The sequence below is a fragment of the Chelmon rostratus genome, chromosome 4 (genome assembly GCF_017976325.1).
Source record: "Chelmon rostratus isolate fCheRos1 chromosome 4, fCheRos1.pri, whole genome shotgun sequence".
In the NCBI taxonomy this organism is placed as follows: domain Eukaryota; kingdom Metazoa; phylum Chordata; class Actinopteri; order Chaetodontiformes; family Chaetodontidae; genus Chelmon; species Chelmon rostratus.
This window is the reverse complement of record NC_055661.1, coordinates 13,091,488-13,116,106: the sequence shown is the minus strand read 5'-3', so window position 1 is coordinate 13,116,106 and position 24,619 is coordinate 13,091,488. Positions and strand designations below refer to the sequence as shown.

Here is a 24,619-nt window from a genome sequence, read left to right as displayed (position 1 = left end):
CAAAGGAGAGCAGACTAAAGAACTGAGGATGCTAAAGACTGTAGGAGGAGTGAAACTAAGCTCAACGCCACAGTGACTCCTACATCGCACAAGTGCTACAAAACAACTAAAAGCTGAATACAGGCAGAAACTTTCTCTACTTAACTTCTTGTCTATTTATAGGCTTCATTCGTTGGACGATACAACACAGCTGCGTGGTGGAGATGATCATAGCTCTGCTCCAACTTATCTGTTTTCTTCAGCAGATTCACACCATTGGTGATAAGCATGGCTACCCCTCTGCACATTTATACAACTGTTAATCTCAGAAATTGAATGAATAACTAAAAACTGGGATGCAGTCCTATGATGAATATGTAAGGAATGGGTTGTGTGAATTTCACCGTCTGAACTGTGTTGATGAATGAACTGGTTGTGAAATTGTCACACAATATGCTACATCAGTCGATGTCACCCATCAGCAACAGCATTAGTCTTTTTCAAGAATATATCAGATGTCACCTGTTTTTGAGACAGGATTTTTTATTTTTTGATGAAAGGAACCCTAAAGAATGTTTTGAGAGCAATTTTGAAAAAAAGCAATATATGGCATATATACATCAATCTGTACTCATTGCATGATATTACCATAGACTTGATCAAAGTTAGTAACAGTCAGAAACACTGTTCAGGTTTACCTTTTTGGTCACTCACGCTGTATTTGCAATTTCCTACAGAACTTAAAAGCAGCATAATATGTTGGTGGGTTATACCATTAGGAGTCTGGTAAAGGGTGAATTCTGGCAAAACTTTAAAAGAGTGGTATATTCCATTGTATATAGTATCCCAAGAGTTTACACTGCATGTAGCCCAGGCCGCAATGAAGCGTTTTAACTGCAATTTCTATCAAAACAAAAAACAACATACAGTGTATATTCTCTGGTGGAGGAGTCTGTAACAGCAAACCCATTAAATACAACAGAGGTCAGTTCCTATAGGTTGCAAGGAGACTATTCTCATAATGAAGTCTCTCACTTTAGGAATTGATGAATACATTAAAAACTTATGAATACTTAAATCAAAAGTATTATACATTTTGCTTTCTATCCGTATACAGATGTATTTGTAATGTGAGAAGTGTATGTGCGCTGTATTTATGATAATTATTATCAGAACGCAGCACATTTTTGGAGTCACTCCCTTTCCTGCTCTTAACATTTCCATGACTGACTCCCCAGCAGGCAGTTACAACTGAGGAAGCCCCTTGGATGACAGGCAAAACGTTTTCAAGTATCTACAACCAAGTCCAGTGGCCCTAGATTAAATCCTCCTTGCATAACCATGACCCGGGAGACTGGGTCTGATCTCACTTTGGTTATTGTACGTCCCTCTTGTGGTTTCCTCCACTGGCTTCCCATCAAATTTAGAACTCAGGTCAAAATATCCTCACATCTGCAATCACATCTGTGTGGTCAGGTAAAATCATGGTAATCGACTACAGCTGTACATCAACGATAAGCCACAGAAGTCATCAGATCATGACTTATTTGTTATACCTTACACAAAGCTTAAACACTTGAAGGTGATTGTGACTTTTTGGTCATGGCTGCTAAACTGTCGAAATGTTTTTAAAATTTATTTATTATTTACTATTTGTTTTTGTTTTTTTCAATTTTGTACTTTGTCTGTAGTTCAGATTTGTTTTTACTGTATTCATGCTTTCATGCTGCTAATATAATACTCTACATATATCAATATATATTGCAATCTCCCTACACCCTTAATATGAATGCTGATGTAGCTGTAAACACATCAACCTTTACATATTCAGTGTATCAGAATCAAAGGTTGATGAAGGGAAGCAATTTACTTGCATGCAAAAATAGAATCTGATGCAAGAGAATGAACATGTTTCTGGATGGTGAAACAAAACAGGGGTGTCTCCAATGCAAAATGCTGTGAAGAATGGCGGCAAAAAATGTGCAATCTGCCATAATGTGGCACCAGATTACTCAGACTGTGTGAAAAGTGCATCGTGTTAAGGAATTCATGATCACCGCATCTGAGAGATTTTTGCAGTCCCATTAACGTTTGCTCATTTTTCAACAGAAGGAATGGGATTCATTACTGTACAGTGTGTGGTGTGACAGCCTAGCGCTGCTCACACATCCAGAAACATGCTGCATGCAGCCGCCTCTGTTTGCTGTGTTGCCTTCCTCCACAGCACCCAGCACCGTTGCCAAGCAACCCACATAGACTGAGAGACAACTAATAAATGATAGGTCTTCACTGGCGAAACAGAAGCACCTTAATGTACGAAAAAACAACTCATATTTGTTGCATATTTCTATTTATATTTCACCCTTTTTAATGGGGTTACACTTTAAAATCTCCACTTGCTAACACATAGGTCAGCTGTAATTTTACTTTTACTGTTCAACTGGGGTTTTAAAATCTGGACAGCTTTCTGCTGTCTGCAGCTGTTATAAAATAACTGTTTGTTGATGTCATACTGACCCTACAAAAGCTTCAATCTACTCTTTCTTTCGTACTTTCAATCTTACCAGTTGACCACACTAAAAATTGTATTCAAAGTCTTATCGCTTCATTATTTGTGACACTACAAATAGTGAGGCATCTTTCTTGCTATTGGCAGTAGGAAATAGCGGATGTTCACCAACACAGACCAGTTCTCCTGAGAACAAACAATGCAAAAGGAAAAGGCTAGTGATATACTTTTGTTATTGGCAATAAGTCCCAAGAAAATAATTGAGCCAAGAAAACATTCTTCATTTTTTAAAGAATTTCCTACAACAGCTGGGCACTGTAGTTTTAAGCCAATGTGACTCAAATGGCAGTAAAAAGCTAGCCGGGGACTATTTTCAGCAGCGGAAGAATACATATTTGGGGCTCTGGTGGGTATTTGCGGTAGCAGGATGGTGTACGTTGGATTGAAATAAAATAAGATACAGTGTCCATCTTTATTCGTGGTAATGATGGAACATGTCATCCAGTGCAACCAGTATGGCTCATTTATGTGTGTTCTATAGATTTTGAACAACAGAGCAGTTCTAAGGCACAGAGGAATTATCTTTTTCAGGCTTTAGCTACAAAGACAAGACTTGTTAAATGGATCAGCTACTTGGTTTTGTGGTGAACATATTCAGTCCATAGAAACAGTCTGAGTGTGACCTGTCTTACCTCCAGGGATGAAGAGTTTGTAAGGGGCTGCAGGGGCTGCAGGGGCTGCATGGGCTCAGGAGGGTGGGGCTCTGGCAAGTGGGCGACAAACTGCAAGGCAAGATATGTTCGCATAGATTAGTGCGCTGACTCAGCACCTCAGCACACTGGCGTCCCTCATCTTTCAGCAGCAGAGCTTCAAGGTCCATGCCTGCATCTCATTGGCTGACAGCAATGGCCAGCAGCGACAGCTGCTCACCAAGTCTCAGCAGGGTGATGATGCTGCCTCTCTGTTAACATTGTTTGTTACAGGTTGGTAGGACGCAACACTGGGTGCTTCCGATTCGCTGACTTCTAACCTCTCCTGAGCTCTTACACCACAGGAAGTTGACAGCTGGGTGTCAACACAGCAGATAGAGGAAGCTTCATTGTGCAGCACTTGTTTACTTAACGTCTAATGCAACCTTTGCAAGCGTCTGACATTTGGCAGCACACTGTATGTTATGATATATAGGCCTGACTTCCGATGAAGGATTCCCAAGAACAATGCACTTTGGGTTCCTCTGCACCCTACAGAAAAAACACCCTCACACTGTGCTTTTTTACCTTTTCTCATCTTAACACACTATTTTTGCATCAAGATATGCATGCTCAGCCATCCTAAGGTCTATATCTCCTTGATGCTGACCCAGCGCCCAAGCTGTTGTCTATTGATTTCCATGCTCAGATGTAAGCTTTGCCTTGTGGGCTCCACAGTGCCGCTATTGTCTCAGTGCTGCAGAGGCTTCTCAGTGCTAAACACAGCACTGGCTACCAAAGCACTAATGAACGTGTTGTCATAGTAATGCAGGGAGGATGGTAGGAAAAACAACTCCTTGCACCAAGACTCCTCACTCTGTAGTGTCGGCTCATAATTACACAACACATGCAACTCATTACGCTGTATCTCGTCTTGACGCATCCTCTCCTACAGACCCCTCCACCAAAGCCCTCAGCGCTGCTTGAGTGAGTAATCATCCTCCATTTCCATTTTGACAGCACTTGGTGGACACTCCAGTCCAGAATGTAAACTGAGCAGAAAATCTCCGACTGACTCATTAGTGGCATTCACACTGAATTTCTGTTCAGATGTTCTGGTCGTTCGGGGTGACTCTGAAATTGCGTGCAGTCACAGCTACAACCTTGCTTTGACAAGACAGCAGAAGGATTATGACAACAATGGCAAGCCAATGTAGAATTCTGTTCAGTAGTATCAGCTTATTCCAACATATTGCTGCACCTCACTTGCAGATTAAATGATGGACATTGTCGCCTAACAAGGATTTAAAACACTTGCTTTAAGACATCTTGTCTAAATATGCTCAAACAAGTTAGAATAGCTTGCAGAAAGTACAATTTAAACAGATTTGTTTCAAGCAAATGTGTGCCTGGTGATGCACCTATCACCTGTCGCCAATAAAACCCTGAACCCCTCCCTGCTCGCCCAGAGTGAAACCTCCTCTGTATCTCTGCGTGGGAGCAGCTAGGTGCCTAAAAATGAAACAAAAACAGCGCATGCTTTGCTGAGATGATCCACGGAGGAGGTAGATGATAGATCAGAGAATGAGCATGTGAGCAGGGAGCTCCTACGCCTTATAGATCAGCATCTAATGGGCAGCAGGTTCTCCCCCAACCCCCCTCCCCACAAAAAAAAGGCTACATTCATTCTGGAGGAAGAGTGGGTGGATATAAGACTGCAGCCATGTCCTTTGATGGAGATGGGATTCACAGGTTAGCAATTACACTGAAATAAAATATCTGTTCTCCCAGAAACTGAAAGCCATTTGTCTGCCTCGGTGCTGTGAGGGGGAGCATGTGATTCATGCAGGAATCGTGGCGTGTGGACTTCATGTGAGGTTTAAAAAAAATAAAAAGGGAGACAACAGAGCTGGAAAAACACAAAACATCATGAAAACAGCATTCACACTGTGGCAGGAGCTGTACCTCTGAAAACCAAGTCTGAAAACATTTGGTCTGATTAGCACACAGATGTGTGAAAACTCAACTCATAACGCAACCGCTTTACAAGTTCCCAAGTTTATCCAGCCATGACTTGAGCAAACACAGTTTCAGTTCAAGGTTGGGAAACTGGATTTTTCTGCAAATGGGGTTAATTGGTTTAAAGATTAATAGGCAGAGATGAAAACTGCCACTGTTGAGCCTCTGTATTACTGATAATACTGATAATACTCAGATTTCCTAAGAAATAGGCAACTGATGAGACACCTGTAACTTCTCTAATCTGCTAAATACAGTCCTGTCTTCAAAATACAAAAAACAAGCATGCGATGAAGCTGTAAACTAGACAATGAAGTCTCAAGCAAATGTCATCACCCTGGGAGACACCAGAAGAGATTATTTGCATTTCCATCCGGCTGTTTTGGTCTCACAGCTTTAGTGATAGTCGTGTGGTGGGTTGGAACAGCCACTCTCTTTGATAAAGTCTGCTGACATTTGAGTAGTCTACACTGGGGTACCATGAATTCTACACAAGCACATGAATATTATTTTACTCACATCACAACTTTAAAATACAGCAGTTTCACGTGACAGCTTGCGGTGTCACACCTGCACCAGAGGATGAAAATAAAAAGCGGAACTTACTCCAGAGTCAATGAGGGGATCTTCAGCTTATCTCGCCTGGACTTCATTCTTGCAGAACAGCGAGCGGGGGCTTCATTTACCACAGCGCAGCACCACGGGGTCTCACAGCCGGCTTCCAGCCACTCATCGCCGCGGTAGGGGACTAAAAATAACCCGTTTAACAGAGTATCGCTTACCAGCGGCTTCAGCGGATTCCGGGGAGATTTTCCGTGGAAATGGATCAATTAAAACGTCTAAAAGCAAACGAGGCGCCGCGGCAGCTTCGCGCGTTTCGCTTCTCGTCTGTCTCCAAGGCGCACCGGAGAGCGACTGCCACAAAACCGAGGGAGAGACGGGTCACCGCGAACCTCCATGTGACTGGCGGGGAGGGAGCAAGAGAGGGAGGGAGGAAAGGGGGAGTCTGATGGAGGGGGGTGGCTAAATCAATTTGGCAGGTTGGGTGAGGACGGAGGAAAAGTTGGCGATGGGGCTGGACTTCTCAAACCCGATGATTCCGGTTCTCATCCTCATAGCAGGGGGACACAGTGGGACTTGGTCAGTTCACACAACACAATGTCTGATCATACTGTCTCTCTTCCGTGTGCGTCTGTCATGAAGCACCTTGTAACAACACAGTGACACGATGCCAACATTGAAAGTTTTCACTATTGTTTGATGAGACGCTTCATCCATTAACACGGTCCGTCTCTGCGCGCTGAGACCAAAAGAAGCGGAGCTGTGAACACCGGCAGGCTGCCGGTCGTGATGAGGCTGGGGAATACCTCCGCTGGAAACCGTGACAGCTGCCACACAGGATGCGTTTCTCACTCTGCCTCGCGCCGTGCGCGCGTGCAGGTGAGTGTGTGGAGGCTCTGCCCTTCAAGCCTTTATTTTCTGACTGTGGTGTAGGAAGCCATTAATTGTATGGACAGAGTGAATTTCCCCAAGGAGGCTGGGAGTGTGTGTGTGTGTGTGTGTGTGTGTGTGTGTGTGAGAGAGAGAGAGAGAGAGAGTGCAGCCACAGTGCATGTGTAACTAAATCACGTTTCTGAGCATCTATAACTTATTCGAGGCTCCTCGAGTCTGTGCGCGCGAGACATGAGGTGCACGTTTTTGCAGCATGCTTGAAAGTAGACTTCCTAAGCATGTGTAGGAGTGTGTTAATGTATAAGTGTGTGTGTGTGTGTGTGTGGATTTGTATGTTTTCAAGTGTATGCCTGAAAGTCAATTCTCCTACTTGTACTGCAGGTGTGTGTGTGTGTGTGTGTGTGGTGAAATCCAGTAATTGCATACTTGAAAGTCAATTTGGGAGCATCCAATCTATAGGGTCTTTCTGTGTGTGTGTGTGTGTGCACGCACATGGCTGCTGTGTGTGTGTGTGCACGCACATGGCTGCTGTACTTGGGTCAAGCTCATAGAAACCAGGCAAACCATCACCAGCTCCCTAGCAACCAGGAAGACACTGGTGTCATCGCCGTCACTGGTTGCCGTTGGAGATGAAGGCATTCTGCAGAAACCAAGCTGAGCTGCAAAAAGTGATAGCAGACACACACACACCAACACACAGAGTCAGTGTGCCAGTGTCGTCCTCCAGCATGATTGACATGATACAGCGTATTTACTTGATTACTGTGGGAATTCTTAAATTCTTAACTGCCTCGAAAGCCATGGTAGTCGTATTATTGTTGGCAGTACTAGCTGTAGCAAATAGTAGTTTGGTTTCAGTGAGGAGTTGACTTTGACTTGCGTGCCACATCCTGGAAAAAGGAAAAAGGAACACATCTTAAATCTACATTAAGTGTTTTTTTGGCCACTTGGAGGCAGTAGAAATCAGAGGCAACACTGACATATTTGAAGTATTTTTTCAAGTATTTTCTATTCTTTTAAGTTGGTATGATGAATTTCTTAGCAGACAGTTACTTATCTACACATCCAATAGTTATGGAGCAACATTAGCATTCATTTTTAGTCATGTTTTGTCTAACTGATTAATGCAAATCCAATACTGACTCGCTTTCAGCTCTGTTTTGGTCTCCACCAAGTCCCCAGGGAAATATCATATCAGAGTTTTTAGCTGTTAAATAAAAATAATAATAAGAAGAATAAACTTTATTTGTATAGCACCTTTCATACAGGAATTGCAGCTCTTGCTTTACAAGAAAGCAATATGCACCAAGTGATTGATTCACACTTAGGTGGTCCATATGTTCACCAGCTATTCACTAACTGTGTCCGACTGATGCTTGGTGCTCAGCAGGTAGTGTGCAGTGGGCTTTTAGAGCTTTTTCAATGAAAACAACACTATGAGAGAAGTGACAGTTAATCAGTGAGTTGAAACTTGCTATAAAGCCCTGTAAAGCAGGGGAGCTACAGATTCAGGTGGCAGTTCTCTGCAGGTTCATCACTACAAGTCACCACTTTGAAATTGTCAAACTCACATTGTCACACCACTACATTATTCCAAAAATACTGATTACAACTGCTTCAAGCTTGTCAGATACATACCAACCAATCAGCAGGCATTTAAACATTTAGTGACTCACCACCTGGTCGTGGTCTCAAACCTTGATTACCACTTATTTCATTTTGGCATTGTACAAATAAAAAAAAAAAGAGGTGCCTCATTTCTTGCCTCAGTCTATCTATTTACACCAATTTTGATGACTTATTTTGAAGGAAACTAACAGTGATAACATAGGGGAGTTTGATGTATTTGTGTATTCTTGAGGCTGTACTGAAGGTGGAAACAATTTTCCTTGCAAAAGGACAAATAATAGATAAAGATTATGAAAGATACCAAAACAGGAAGTGTGCCCATGGATGAAAAATGGACCTGAAACAATTGTCTATAACTCCACCAACATGAAATGGCATCTGTCTGAAGCATAATGTAGCTGGATCACTATGAGGAACTGATGGCTTTGCCTTTGTGTCTGAATCCACCTGTTGAACCTAATGAGCAGAAAAAAGCCTGCTGTGTGTGTGTGTTTGTGTTTGTGTGTGTGTGTGTGTCAATTTGTATGTGCATGCTGTTGGGTGGTTGGCAGTGGCTGCCAGTGGTGTGTACTGTTGGTGGTGTCTGCGGGGAGGGGGGGTTCCATTCCTGATTCCATGGTAATTGTTTTGCCAGAGCAGCATTTCATAGGAGTCGCTTTCTCAGTTACCATGGTGATAAGGGCTTTCCTGCTCTTCCCTTCCCATCAGCCTGTGTGCTTCCTCCCATCTCTGCTGTGTGAGATGAGTCTTAGCTGAACGTTGTTTCAACAAATGTCCCTCGGCAAATGGCAGCCAAGTCAGATTTTGGGTTGAACATGCTTTAATCCGCCTCCAGTGAACTGGACTGTTTTTACCATTACATCATGTTTTATTTTGGCTTCTCGGCTGAACCACCCATGTAAAAATACAGAGCGACTATAGTAGAAACTGCAGAGAACACAGTAAATGTCTGTAAAGTGCAAGTTAGTATCATATATATTAGATCTGTCTGATACAATATAAATAGCTGTGGAGCTAAGCAGCACAATTGTCTGTATGCTACATCATGCCAAAAGGGGTTAAAACATGATTCTGCTAAGACATGTTACTACACCCTCAAATTCTGCTAGAATCCTGAACCCTCCCTTACAGGAGGCGACAGAGAAGTGAGGGAGCAAAGACTGCAGGAGGGAAGCCTTCATGGTTACATAGTGTGTGATATTGGGCTTCAGGGGACACTGACTGACCACCGCTCAGTGTAGCATGCACAGCGATGTAGAGCTGGAGCCGACCTGACATGAAAAGCTACTGTCAGGCTTTGTGAGAGAGCGCTTGGTGTTGCAGCCCATTATCAGGGCAGTTTGTGAGATAGTCTCGAAATTTAATCTACATTTGTGGACTTGAATCTTGCACTTTTTTCACGACATTCTGCGTGAACATAGTATAAAGGGAGAGAAAGTCTACATTGGGAGGAGGCCAGGCTAGCTGGGGTGGACAGAGGGGATGAAATACAGGACTTTCAGTCAGGACACTGGGGCCTGTTCGTCTCCATGTGAAACCAAAATTAGTACTTATTTAACCCAAACCATAATCTTTCCCTACACTTCACCAAATTGCGGCTGTCACCTGAAATGTTTCTCAGGAAGCTTTATTTATTGCTGACTTTACTGCGGAATGAGAATGACAGTGGATATGGTGCAGGCACAAAAGATGCTTCCAACTGAATTACATTATATATGCATGTTTCGTCTCTGAAACATCTTTCTGCAGAAACTCAGAAAAGGGCTTTCTAGGTAACCACAGATTGCATTTTGAGGCTTACACACATCCCACATTTCACCCATGGATACTGAAGGCTTCTATAATAAGCGAGAGGACTCACTGGAATCACTGTGCACCAACACCTGAGAAACGTGAGGTGAGGTATTGTTTCAGTCAGCGCTGCTGCAGGAAAAGAGGAGACTGTCTTACTGGAGATTAATGCTGTGGCTGATAAACCATTCATGCATTCATTCAACCTCTAATTAAATCTTGAAGAATCATTAAGGGCATGTCCTCATTTCCAGTGATGGACACGTCAGAAGATCAACGCAAACTGCATTAGATGCAACAGTATGCAAATAGTTTATGCTAAACAAAGCATAATAACAGCTCAAGTGCACATCATCAGTCAGATAGATCTCTCTCTCTCTCTCTCTCTCTCTCTCTCTCTCTCTCTGCAAATATACTGGAGAGGGAGTTCTATGTTTTCAATTATTTGAAAGTGAATAAATCATACAGGCAAATGGATGCTGCATCAGTATACAATGTCAAGGCGAACAGCTGATGAAAAGGACCCCTACAGGCGCTTATTTAACAACCAAAACCAACAGAAAACAGAAGCGACGACAGCACATAACATGGTGCAAGAGATGTTGCGGAAATCACATCACGAGGGAAGCGAGTGGCATTAAGTGTGAGCATGTGTGTTTGTATGAGTCACGTGTCACAGGGCTTTGCGAGTGATTTGCATCATACTTGTAAGTCCACAAGATGGCGTTGAAAGACAATAATAACAGGTCAGTATCTAAGCGTACAGGATTTGGTATCTCAGACAGAGATCAATTGCTCTTGTTGCTCATGGGCACTCTGATTGGCCCTGAATGACACATGTAAGAATGAAACACAGGAAACAAAACACTTAGACCTCCATTTGAGTCAGAATAAATCAGTGACTGTTTATATCCTCAGAGGAGCATCTGTTTTACTCATTATTATTTAAAAAGCTTAAAGTTTGATACTTCAGATTTAAAAAGGGTTGCACACTCTTTTGTAGCAAATAAAGCAGCAATATAGAGTTTTTGGATGAGTCTTATCCCATGTTACATCCCTCAAAATGAACTAAAGAGACTGGGGACAATAACGCGTTGTCAAAGTTGACATGTCGAGTCAGCAAATGAAGACGCATGTGGTGATTTCTTACAATGCGATGACTAATTAACTGTAGCAAGCAAATGAGGGGAACAGGATGAAACATTAGTGCCAGAGAAGAGAAAAGAAAGAAAATTTACATCAGAAAGTGGGAATCCACCACTAAACTGAGACAAACAGGCACACAACAACATCAAAGTGAGCCGCTTATGAGGGGAACAATGCTGCTGTTCCATGAACCTGGTGTTGCATGTTATAAGTATGTTTGGCTGCCACTGCTTTTATTGTGAAGAAGAAACGGGAAGTGAAGCCATCTTTGTTACAAATGTGATTACCAACAGCTAAATTCTTCATTCGGTAATAATCTCAGCTAAGCAGAAGTAACCTTTTCTCAGTTGTGTGGAAAGTCTGCACAAGAGACGAAAAAACACAGCTATGCTTGTTCATTAAGTTCAAAACATCTTAAGAAGAAGAATTTTTCCTGCCCTTTTTCCTGAAAAACCAACAACTGGTTACGTGAGCCACAGCAGGCGCCCTGAATCACTAAATAATCCCTTTATTTGCCCCCTTTTAGACAGAGAAGCTGTGGACTGAAAACACATTCAGCTGTTTCGAGATTTTTTTTTTTTTTTTTTTTTGATTGACAGAAGCTGAGTTGTAGACAGTAGTTCAAGACACGGGGTCTTACTCCACACAAAGTTACACTGAGCTTGTTGTGGTGATACCGTGGGAAGGCTGAGAGCAGGAGCTGCAAGGAAATGACCAACACCTTCAACCACTGAAACCAAACATCCAACCAACCAAATCCCCCCATGACACATGCTGACAATGTTTTATCTTAAAGATAGCAAATTGAGACTTCAAAGCCCCCAACTTCCTCTCCTGTGGTTGAAGTGTCGCCCATTTGTGTGGCTGACTTACTGATATATCAATTAGCATCGCAATATGTGTAGGTATTACTAACAGTCGAAACGTGGGGCTTATTTGTTTGTGTTTCTGTACTATTTAGCTGAAATGTCATTTCGAGCTGAATTTGCAGGTGTGTTTCTAATTGAAGGTCTAAATCTGTTTGGGAACCACAGCGTGAGTGTGTGAACGAGTGTTTATGCTTTGCACCTTTAAATTTAGTACAACTGTTTCAACATGCAACATTTTATTATTGACTGAAATGCATTGAAATTAAAGGTAGAAGGTATGACTTTGTTTGAATATGTATTTTATTTTGCAGAATTCATTGAATTTGTTTATAGCTGCAGTCGTTTATAGCCGCTTTAATTTACCTTCTGGGGACAGGCCCACATCAACAGCGGTTTCCCACCAGCCCAAGCGCTCTAAGAAGACAAGGTATAAACTCTTACTGTTTTATACCTTGTCCAGAAGTGCATGAAAACAAGCTCTGAAACCAGTTCCACCACCTGGGCCTGCTGTCCCTCTCCACCCACTTTGTCTTCTTCTTTTCCAGGACTCCTTTTAGATCTGGACCTGCCACCCTCTCAGCCTTCTGAGACTTGGTAATCTCTGCCGCCTGGCTCTCCAGCAGAGGCTCGTACTTGCTGGAAGCGTGCTTCATCCACTCCCTCGTGGATTGCATATTTGCCTCTTCCAGCTGGCGATCCATATTGATGATGTATTTCGGAGCCAAACAAAAAGCTTTGGGCCTCCTTCAGCTGACGGTTGTGGTCTTGGGTCTTCCTCTCTGCTATTGTTGTGTCATTGACCTTCATATACCAGCTTTTAAGTCTCGGATCTATCTTTATTAGGGCAGGACAGCACTCAACAGTCTCTTTCCTCTTGGTGTTGGTCTCCTCCAGCCCCATATTGAGAGCTTTGGTTTCTCCCCTCAGCCCTGTTGCATTGTAAGTGTTCTCTGTTTGATTATCATGGAGCTAATCAAGGACTGCAAACAGGGTGGTGATTTTAATTTGTTTTTACTTGAGTCATACATTCGGTGAAGATCGAAACAGGATGAAAAAAATAATTCCCACTGCAACACGAATGAAAGCTAGCAGTCCACAGCTTTCAGTGTGACCATTTCTTTGCTTTCAGTTCACAGCATGTCTGTGAATTATCCAAAATGTATAAGTAATCTACAGTCTATTGGTTAGACAACACTTACAACTCTCGCTTCACTAAAAAACAAATATGAGGGCTTTCGGTTTCATTCCCAAGTCCACTGTTTTGTAAGCTTGGAAACTGTTTTCTTCAAAATTTCCCTTAAAATAGAATAGAAACCATCTACTCTTCCTGAATTTACACACGTTGTGTGAGTGACAGCTTCCTCAGCTGAGCTCCTCAGTCTGCATCACATGTCCATGAACGTCTTTGAAGTCTTCCGTTACAGGAGGTGCTTGTGATGCTGTAAGTAGATAAATCGGTGTTCTTACGAGTTCCTGTCTGCAGTTTCCTCCTCTCAGGCGCACAAACTGCCACTTCAGTGGAAATATCAAAACAGAGCATTCAGCACATAGAAGCGACTTATACGAATCAGAAAATTCGAAGACTTAAGGGCCATCTCGCCGGGCCTGCAAGCAACACAGCTCCTCTATCATGGTTGACAACATCGTCACAAAGCCTCTCAGGTTAATTTTGATCGTTGTAGCTCACATGGTATTCAACGGTAAGATGTCTTCTCTTGGCTGTCAATGTTTTTCACTCTGTCATCTGAGGTTTTGTGGGTTTTCACCTGCTAGTGGTTCATTTTGACTGGTTTGTTTAATTTGTTATTGTCCTTTTCGGTCCTTATCGGGTACTATGCCGCTAACGATACCTCACATTTCCACACTGCCATTAATGAATGACCTGTACTGAACAGTATTGAGGAGTTCCACGCAGTTAATTTTTTTTACACCAGTAACTGTGTTTCTGAGTGATGTGTTCTCAGTTTGACTTAGGTGTTGTTGTTTTGCTACTACAAAAGGAAATTAAACTGGGGAAAAGTGCTTAATACATGTTTAGGTGGCTAATTTGTAGCTTTTTGAAACTTTTTTTTTTTGTTTGAAAGTTTGAAACGCTGTGCTAAAAAAGTACAAGTTTAAATTATTGGCTTTACTCCTTCATTTTTAAATACAACTAATTCTGGCTCATAATAGGTATGACAGAATACTGTACATGGTTAGTGTGACTGGTACTTTAATACAGCTTAAGCAACCTTTGTGATATACAGGAATCATCCTGTGTTATTCAGAGTCAGGACTTTGTTTGGTAGACATAATAACAAAGCATTTTAACAGCACATATTTGACATTTGCCACGACACATGTCCTCACATGCAGGGGGAAACAGCCAAAAATATCATTGCTATAGAAACTACTTAGTACCTAAAAATGCAGATACTGCACTTTTCTTCACTGGAAGCAAGGGGGAAATCCAACATCAAACTGCATTCTGTCAACTTTGTTGCCCATTTTAAATTTGGAAAGAGAATACAGTTCACGCTTCAGTTCCGTTCAGTTCATGATTACGATGTTTAATATGCCATTTAAAGGTGGTTTTATCCCAACAAATCACATTAATTCTACTCAAGTCAAAAGCTGAGATGGCAGTTAAACTGCTGAGCTAATGTCAGCTGCAATGTTTGCTTAAGCAGGAGTTTAGGTAGGTTTTCAGTCTTTGTTATTGAATTTAGCTACTTGCTCCTTTAGATATAATGGCTAACTGATTTACCAAGATGTTGAACAGCAGCTTGAAAGCATTCATTAAGTTTTATCATTTAGCATGTTTTTTTAGCCCTGTTTAGTATTTACTAGATGTTGCTTTTGCACGCTCTTCCTCATACACTTACTGTTGTTTTGTCTCCATACAGTTCCCGGCCGTCTGGCGGTCACTGGGATCGTGGGCACCAACATCAGCCTTCAGTTCACATTTAACGTCAGCCTCACAAAAAGCTCTTATTTTGGAGTTTACGTAACAGACCAGAAAAAGATTGCTGAGTATATACTGGGCAAATACACAGATGTATTTGACATTTACCCTGAAAATAGTTCTGTAGTTTGGCACATTAAAAACCTCAAACTAAATGACAGTGGAAGTTACTGGGCCACCATCATAGAGTCAGGACTCGCCCAAGAAAGCAACAAGGTGCAGCTGATGGTTCAAGAGGGGAACAAAAGCAGCACAGGTACTGATGGGCTACGCTTCGAGAAAATACACCGATACAAATCAATATTAAAGGAGGACACTGTGTCAGTCTGTGAAGTGTGCAGCATAAGAACATTAACCTTTCAGTATCGTAAAGACATCCAGCTTTTATTATAGTGGCTGGATTTCTCCATGTTAATGATGAAATGCTATTAACTAAATTTAGCTGACATTTACTCATTGACACAATTACCCCTTGCCCACCTCCTTTACTTCATAAATGTAATGTAAACATGTCTGTTTGTTTCCATTTTTTAAAGGAGAAGGCAAGTACTATTCTCTTTTTTCTTATTGTCAACAAATCCAACAAAAAGACCAGAACCATCGATGTAGTGAACAAGTACTTCCCGAATAACACATGCTGATATAGCTTCAGTATTCCTCTGTTGCATAGACCTCCATCGTTTCACTGGATGGCATGCCTTCATCATGATAAACATGCTCTATGGATATAATCCTCTATCATGATATATGTATAGGTATTTAAATGCAGTGCTGATATATATCACGTTGTAGTAAATACACTGCACTTGTAGTGCTTTTCCGCCTTAGCAGGACAAAATGGTTATGTTGTCTCTCATTCACACACACACAGAGAGAGAGAGAGAGAGAGAGAGAGAGAGAGAGAGAGAGATCAGACCACCAACCCTGTGTTTAATGGACGACCTGTTCTACCTCCTGACCACCCAGTAGAGAGCCTATTGAGAAACTGTTTATGGATAACATAATCGGGCCGTTTGGTTGCAGCAAATTAAATACCTGAAAAAGGTATTTCGTCACACTGATGCAAAATTAATACAATAAATTAAAAAAATATATATTAGCATAAAGTAGTCCTTGGCATGGATTTGCAATACTGACCACAAAGGTCTAATACAACCAGAAATAGAAAAATTATATTGTCTCATATCATTTTGCCTAATCGTAGTGGTAACTTAAATTTGTATTATGTCTGCTGAATACAACATCCTCTCATGTTCACCGTCTTAGTTTAGCGTATCAGTATGCTATCATGTACTACATAGTAGTAAATACAAAGTACAGCTGTGGCCGTGGGGATGTCATTAGGTTTGCAGGTTTATGACATTTCACTCAAAACCTCAAACATCAACCTCATAGTGGTGCAACAGGAAAGGTCAGGGGATCACCAGTCGGATGGATTCGTCCTCCTGGCGCCACGGATGCTTCTGCCAAATTTCATGGCAATGCATCCAACAGCTGTGGAAATATTTCTGTGTAGGTCCAACCAACAGACCAATATTGTCATCCATGCAGCCTGTTGTCATGGCGAGGGAATGGGCGTCCAAAGGGAAGTCAGAAAGTCGCATTGTTGGTTTTTGTCCATTCATGGAAATTGTTGACAATAAGAAAACTGTACAATTAGTTAAAGCTGCTGCTCTTTCTCTTTGGCTCATATCAGAGATGCTTTTTGGCACGCTGCAGTGAGTTAGTGTCTGTGTTGGTTATAGACTCATGCGCCTGCTGCTAAGACGGTCAGTTAACGTATGTCTTTGTCTACTTTATATCAGAAAAATAGTATTACATAGTATTAGTCTAACTGTACTGGGAAGATATATACACAAACAGAAGTTTCCTTTGAGATAAATTCTGTGTCTTTTAGCAACGGCAACACTGAGTATATTTTTTCATATTTTCCTTTTGACTCCCACAGTCCCTCCCATGCCGAATAACATCCCAGTAACTAACTACAATGGAATTTCCTCTCACATCGTCACTGTCCTTGTGGTTTCACCCTTGGTGCTGCTGACTGCATTACTTCCATGTTTGATCTGGTGTCTCGTGAGAAGCAAAGGTAAGGAGTCACGGTCCAAATATACTCTGCCACAACTGATAATTCAGGGCTCTTAGGGGCACTGTGCTGTGTCAAAGCATTGAGCCAACTGAGCCCTGGCTGCTTGTAATGTAGCTAGAACAGGAAATTAATTTTATGTCCCTGCTGTCCTCTGCTGAATGCTGAATTATTGAAGAAGAAGAGATAGACCAATGATCCAATATCTGACATAAATTATCACTGGGATCAATTTAAACCCAGAGGCAGGCCAGTGTTATATTCTGTTTTGGGTTTTTAGTCGCTAGTTGTTGTTTTTTTTTTTTTTTTTTGTTACATTTTCTTCAAGCCAACAAAGTGAAGGTGAGAAGAATAATTGTTATTCTATGGAAAAAGTGTGCTGTTGTGTGGTTAGATGCTCAAAAATGCAAACTAGATTGCAGTTTCACATCCTTTTGATACATGTGATGATTCATAGCTTCTCAAAAGAAGTTCTCCTTCAATGCATGCAAATGTAGGTGTGCCTACTATCATAGAGGGGTGGGTGGAAAAAAATAGCATTATTTGTTCACTATAACCAATGCGCTTTCACTTCAGAGACAACTTTCTGGCCTACTTTGAGTAGGAACATTGCCACTTTGAAATATTTTTGACATCCCCTGTGACCTCAGATACCACACTCGATGATTTCCCGTACGTGTATACAAATGCAGGCTTTTGCTGACTGTGCGCTACTGTATCATGTCATGCTAACCTGGTCCAACCGTTATCCACAGATAGCACTCCTCAAACAGGTCTATGAACAACTCAGCACACTGACAGATGGCGTACTGTACTCGTCTGCACGTTGTCTAGCTTATTTCCCTTTTATCTGATTCTTCTTGTTAGTTTGTACCTGTGTTGCAGAGTAGAGCTAAGAGTCAGACTTAATCAAACTATAACAGAGTGCACAGGTTTCACTTCAATAAAATACATTTCAACCACTATTTGTTTTTTTAAAAATAGGCTGTATCCAGCCTATCTCACCACAGCAGTTAGTGAGATAGTCGTGAAATTTCATCTACAGGATTCATGTACGTGTTCATGGACACAAATTATCCATTTTCTTGTGACACTCAACATTTGAACCAGCATATTTTAGTTGGAAGTATCTTTGGTGCTTGCACCACGTCCATCTTTGTTCTCAATCCACGGTCAAATCAGCAATGATAAATATGCAATTTTAGACTTTCAAAATAAAACTTGCTGAGTAAACAATTTGTTAGTTAGGTTTAGGCACCAGAACTATTTGGTTAGGTTTTGGAAAAGATGATGGTTTGGGTTAAAATAACTGCTCAAAACAATCAAAGATGCCTTTTGTTTTCACACAGGGATCAAACCCCAGTCTTTCCTGTGTGTAAGCCCTGTGTTTGACCCATGCATTCACCCAGGCCAACTCCCTACATAGACTTTCTTGCTACGTACTATTTCAAAAACTGCCCTGACACTCAGCTGCTTCATTTAACAAACCTGTGTAAGGCTGTGATCAGATACACCACATTTTGGAGGAGGTTCTGCATCTTTTTTTCAGTGGTTGTCAGTGTTTTGGATTCGTCAGGTGTACCTCTGTACCAAGCAACACTCTGACACACTCTGATGTGCCCTACAATGCCAGAGTGTGGCGCACCAAGATAAAACTGGGGCTGCTTTTCACGCAGCGCAGCGCAGCGCAGCGCAGCGCATGTCAACTGTGGCTCCATGGTCAACAAATAAGCAAATCGTTGGAGAGGAGGGCTAAATTGTGTGCGGTAGAAAGCAGAGAAGAAGCGAGCTTTCTAAATCTGGGCAAGATGAAGATACAACTAATTTATCTTGTGTTCGAAAGTCTGTGACTCAATCATCAATTTCACAAGCTCTGCAAGCTGGTCAAACTGCTCCACTGTAAAGATGATGGAGCTGCGGGACAAGGTGATAAAACTGTCCATGGTCAGGTCTCCAAAAGAGAACATCATGTACCCACGTGCTCCATTTTGGAAGGGGTGGGAAGGAGAATAAACGTAAACTTTCTCTAGTCCATCTGTGTTAACAGCCTTCTTTGATTGGTGTGGGCTGGAAGGATGATGAATCCCATAATTACGCAAACACACAAGAACTCACAGACGTGCAAAAACTGTGTTTTATCTGATCACAGCCGAATTCAACACAGAAGTGTATTCTGCTCATTGTTTAGTATTTCACTGCGATGGCCGTTAATCCATTAACCTGATCACCAGTTAATGCATTAATATCCTTACTAGCGTTACCCTAGTAAGAAGATCGTTACCCCATGTCTGTGAATTAAGTCAGGAAACAATTAGCCTGGCGTAAAGACTGGAAGCATAGGGAAACAGCTTGTCTGGCTGTGTCAAAAATAGAAAAATCTACCTACCATCACCTCCAAATCTTACTGATTACACTCTGTAACACTTTGTTTTTTAAATGTGTAGTATAAAAACAATCATTTCTGGTTTATGTGAAGTAATGTGCTGGAACTATTACTGTAGACAAACTACAGTTTGTCTGTTTGTTCCAGTACTTCTGTGCAGCATCTCCAGCTGTATCATGCATTGCTAGGAATGGTCACTCAGCAGAGGCTTTAGCAAAGATCTTTATAGATGCATGATGATACCAAACCTGGCAAACGCACTTTGAATCCAGGAATTACTATAAATTTGATCTTCCTTCCCTTCGACTAACTTCAAATTTTACTAGCTTCAAATGTTGATCAGTGGTAAAAATGAAAATCCACATGTCTTGCAGTACTTAAGCTGATTATTTGCCTGACTGATCTAATATTTCACCTGTATTGCTTCTGATACAGACAGACAACACCAACCGCCACCACAACAAAGCTCTAATCCCACAGTTAAAGTAAGAATGCACTTATCCTTTCGAATTCTTTAAAGATGTAAACGTCAAAGCAAATATTTAAAACATCTCCAGAAATTCTTCAGCCTGACTCTGAGTGTCTCTGCAGGAAACGGTTGAGGCATCTGAGAATGTGCCGGCAACCTCGCTGGTCTACAGCGTCCTGGACTTTCCCAAGCGACCTCTGGAAGTTCTGGAGATGAATCCAAGTGACACAGAGTACGCTACTGTCAGTTATCTCCCAAAAAGATAAATGTGCACAGCCAAATGTCAAGCAGCTGGTCTTTCTTTGTTTGAGTAAAGGTATGCAAGATGGCTCATGTTGTCTAAAAATACTTTTTCTACAGCAACGCTGAATCCTCCCAGCCTGTGTGCTCCTTGCAATAAAAAGCACAAGAGTTTGGAGGGGAAGTGTCACTCTGCTGCATGGGTTGTAAATATGTATAGATGTCACTTTGTTGTCAGTGGTGTCAAGGTTTGAAATGCTGAGACTTGCTGCAGCACGCCAGAACCTTTTTATCACTTTTGGTTTTTGTTTTCTCTTTATTCGTTTCAGCACATAATGGTGAAATTATGTGCTGTTGTTATAACAAATGGCATAAAAAGACTAAATGAATGGATCCTACTAGCAAGTGTTTCCTGCTTATCCAAAGTCGGACATATCTTATTCCTCTGTGCCATAGACCTCCATTGCACACCAATGAGCCACACTGTTACACTGGAGGACATGCTCCCTCATAATGATGGACATGGGCTCTGCAGTTTAATTTGAGTTGCATATTCGCCGTCCTGCTGCAGGCAAACAGACACCATTAGTCTTTAAAGCTCACTGTCATTTATTTCCAAAATGAAACTCAGTCCGTTTCTGCTTTGATGTTCCTTTCTAGATTAAATCTGGACTCCACTGCTGAACCCTCCTGACATGTCTGACTTTCTTAATAATATTTTTATCTTCAGTGAGTAGGTGTGATGTCTTTACACGCTCCTGTTGAGTTTCAAGTTTAGTCATTATCATCTTTTTTCTGTGTTTTTCATCATTGCACAGTTTTGACTCATTGCCTTTCCTATGATAAAGTAAACAAAACTAAGAATCATTAGTGAAATGAAACCGTCTCAGGAAATGGTGAAATTTTATTTATAGAGATCCGTTACAGCTCAACAGTACTGTATATTCACAGATCGCAGGCATGACTTTCCACTTACTGTAGGGTGATAGTTTGACACTGTTGCACCAGTTTGACACAAACAACAACTATCTGACACTATCTCACTGCCATTTTCCTCTGCAAGGCCTCTGAAGTTCTCTTCTGGCAGGTGCTTACTGACGATTTGATAGAGTTATTAGACAGAGTATTGATTTATGTTCTCAATACCACATCCTGATGTTACTAATGTGTATTATTCATGTATTAGACAGAGTTAAACTCACCAGCATATCAGCAGGTTGGTTATTCAGCCAGTTATATATTGGTTGTTAATCAGGAAGAAAAATAACAAGCCATGATAGTACGTGATGTGTGTGTGTTTTTTCAATAGGCAGCCACGATGGAACACGATCATTAACAGGGTGTGTGTTTCTTCTCTGTTCTGAAAACCTCATTGGTAAAATAGCAAAAGTCAATTTTGAAATCTACCAACTTACCAGTTGTCATTTCAAATACTACTGAACTGTTTTTTGAAATGCATGTATTATTTTGAAATGAATGTCAAAATACTGCAATAAACTTCATGTTTTGTGAGTGATTAATTTCTTTTGTTCATCAGTGTTGGTTCTATGAGCCTCATGTAAGAAACACATGCGAACAAATATGTTCCTTTCGATGGCAGACGAAGACAAGACATCTTTTGATGATGAGACAAAGTGAGATAAAGACCAACACGCATGCCACTGGCATCTGAAACTCGTCACTTTTAAGTAATCACTCATTTGTGACCTTTACGAAAGACCATCAATGATAATGAAGACGCAAATCTAGCATCGCTATGGGATACGCTCAAAGCTTACAGGAAGGGAGTCATAATTTCTTATAATATGGCCAGGAAACAGGAAGCTCTAAAAAAAACAGGGGAAGGTTTCATTAACTTCATTACGCTAACATATTATCTACATAGACTGACTCTCCAGGGGCACCCTATATCCCCACTTATTTTTGTACTGGCCATTGAAAGGACCAGAGGCCATCAAAAGTCACAGCAGTTTAGCATTATATGCTGATAATGTTTTGCTGTTCATTACCCGAAGGAATCCATACAAACCATTTTCAAACCTTTGGGTCCCTGTTGGGATATAAGATGACCTTGATAAATCAATGGCTATGCCAGTTGCAAACCTGCATTACTTTCCGTGTTCCTGGTCTACTTCAGGATTTTTGTGCTTTGGGATTACCATAACCCTAAATATTAGGACTTTATTGAGACTACATTTTCACAGACTACACCAAGGCATCAGCAGTGTTGGCAGAAGATGGATGGATTTGCTGATTTCATGATTGGTAGAATACATTAAATAAAAATGACTGCGTCACCCCGGCTGCTCTATCCTATGCAGATGTGACTTATTGATATTCCTTAGAAGCTAGCAAAAGAGATTGAAAGAGACTTCAAAACGCGCTTCAAAACGCTATTCTGGTGAGATATGAATACATTTACAGGGAGAAAGGATGCCTTTTCATGCCTGACCCCCACTCATAATAGGGACTGAGAGTGATTTGAGGCTTGTTTGATGATAATGTTGTTCTTATGTCCTTTGCACAAGTCGGAAACATCTCTGAATTTCCACAAAAATACTACCACTGCCACATTACTAGCACAAGTTAACACAAGATGCAACCCTGCTGGGACCAGTCGGGAAGTTTGTGATTAATTTCACATTAAACAAAGCTTTTCTCTCATCTATGACAGCTTGCAGAGTTGTAAAGAGCATAATACTGATAGGCTTGTTAAATGATGGGACGAGGGCCTTCAAAGTGTCTATGATGAGGATGCTTGGTATGGTATATATATATATATACATATATATGTGTATATATATATATGTATATATATATATATGTGTGTGTATGTGTGTGTGTGTATATATATATATACATATGTGTATATATGTATATATATATATATTTATATATATATACGCGTGTGTATATATATGTGTGTATATATATATATACATACATATATATATACATATGTATATATATATATATGTATATATGACCCCTGTCATTGTCAAAATAAAAACTAAACAGTATAACAGTAGATTTGTAATGAAGATACACAGATACACTGGAGCTCTCACAGTGCAAATTAAAGCTGAAAATCCCTCAGAAGGTAAGTGGCCTCTCCTTGTCAGTGCACACATTATTGCAGTGGGTAGGAATGACTCTCTGTAACGGCCCTGACGACAGCTAAAGAAGCCTCTAACTGAAAACACTCTGCTGTCTGATTAGTAGGTCATGCAGGGGATGTGAAGTGTCCATTATGTAGAGCAGTTTGTGCCACATCCTCCTCTCAACAGCCAGCTCCAGGGTCTCCGCAGCAGCACAGTCAGCTTTCTTTATCAGCTTACTCAGTAACTCTTGCTGTTTCACAGTTCTCCAAGGTGAAGCTGGACTTCATTGTTTTTATTGTTTTGTTTGTGTGTGTGTGTGTGTGTGTGTGTGTGTGTCGTGTGTGCAGGTTTTGCTGCTACCTGCTGCACTGTCACAAGCAAATAATCTCTCTGCACTTTGCACAACATAACACCCACCTCTACTGTACTGAGGTTTCTCATAAACAAACCTCACTTTCCATCACTGCCATGAGCAGTCTCGCATCTTCTGCAGACAATGACAAACAGAGGTCAGATAAAGATTGAATCTTCCTGCTCCAGTTGTCTCAGAGTTTTCAGAGGCCTGTAGTTGTGACACCAAAGAATATTTCACTGGAAAAAGCAGCTATGTAAAAATGAACATGTGTGCAACAAAAATAAAAATCTTTTTTTACATTTAACATTTATAATCAATGTATACCTGTAGTCATCTATTGACCACTAACATTTCTTTCTGGAGCCCTCGGGGGGTCCCAAGGATGGGAACCAGTGCTGATCGTAGTCTTTCTGACTCTCTGCCCCTCTGGATTCTGCCTGTTTACTGAGCTGTTGCACACATCTATCATTTTCCCTCAATAAATAATGACCACACTAGTTAAAGGCTGACGATTTTGTTCAAAATGTCCTCCATTATTACAGTGTTTTCCTCATTATTATCAATATAATTATTACTATTAACTCAATATTCCAGTTGTTGGTACCAGATGATATAACGGGTTACATTTCTATCAGTGGATTTAAAATCAAATAGAAAAGTCTGCTGAAGACTTTTCTCTGCCCCACTGACTGCTTGTAATTGGTTTTACTTTGTATAAAAATATCTTTACCTTTAATTTGTCTAACATACGCTTGCTGCTGACAGGGTGTGTGATGCATTGTGTGCGTACGTTTGCGTTCTGTGTCCCGTTGGTCTTATTTGTTTAGTCTGCGTGTTTTAAATGAGCTTCAAGCCAGAGTTAGCATCCATGAACTGCATGAAATGGTAACATTTATGTTTAATATTGTACACGGTCCTGTACAGAAAAGATGAATCAGTTGTTATATGCATGTTTATT

General features: G+C 41.1%; 2 protein-coding genes across 3 annotated transcripts in view; one reads left to right on the top strand and one right to left on the bottom strand.

Annotated features, from left to right (window-relative positions):
* Nucleotides 1-6,081, bottom strand: part of mast3b (microtubule associated serine/threonine kinase 3b) — a 35,312-nt gene extending 29,231 nt beyond the window's left edge. The window contains exons 1-2 of the mRNA XM_041934560.1: nt 5,803-6,081; nt 3,181-3,270 (exon numbers count right to left, since the gene is read on the bottom strand). Coding sequence (XP_041790494.1) covers nt 3,181-3,270; nt 5,803-5,849 — 137 coding nt within the window. The 5' untranslated portion in view covers nt 5,850-6,081. The remainder of the gene's footprint in view (nt 1-3,180; nt 3,271-5,802) is intronic.
* A 445-nt stretch (nt 6,082-6,526) lies between these two features.
* LOC121605544 lies at nt 6,527-21,687 on the top strand. 2 transcript variants are annotated; one of them, XM_041935496.1, is made up of 6 exons: nt 6,527-6,636; nt 14,969-15,283; nt 16,976-17,116; nt 19,932-19,981; nt 20,088-20,197; nt 20,326-21,687. In XM_041935496.1, the coding sequence occupies exons 1-6, from the start codon at nt 6,597-6,599 to the stop codon at nt 20,363-20,365; spliced, it is 696 nt and encodes a 231-aa protein (XP_041791430.1). In that variant the 5' UTR covers nt 6,527-6,596; the 3' UTR covers nt 20,366-21,687. The 2 variants fall into 2 exon arrangements, with proteins under 2 accessions (XP_041791430.1, XP_041791429.1); XM_041935495.1 differs by lacking the exon at nt 6,527-6,636 and adding an exon at nt 13,568-13,783.
* Nucleotides 21,688-24,619: the final 2,932 nt, after the last annotated feature.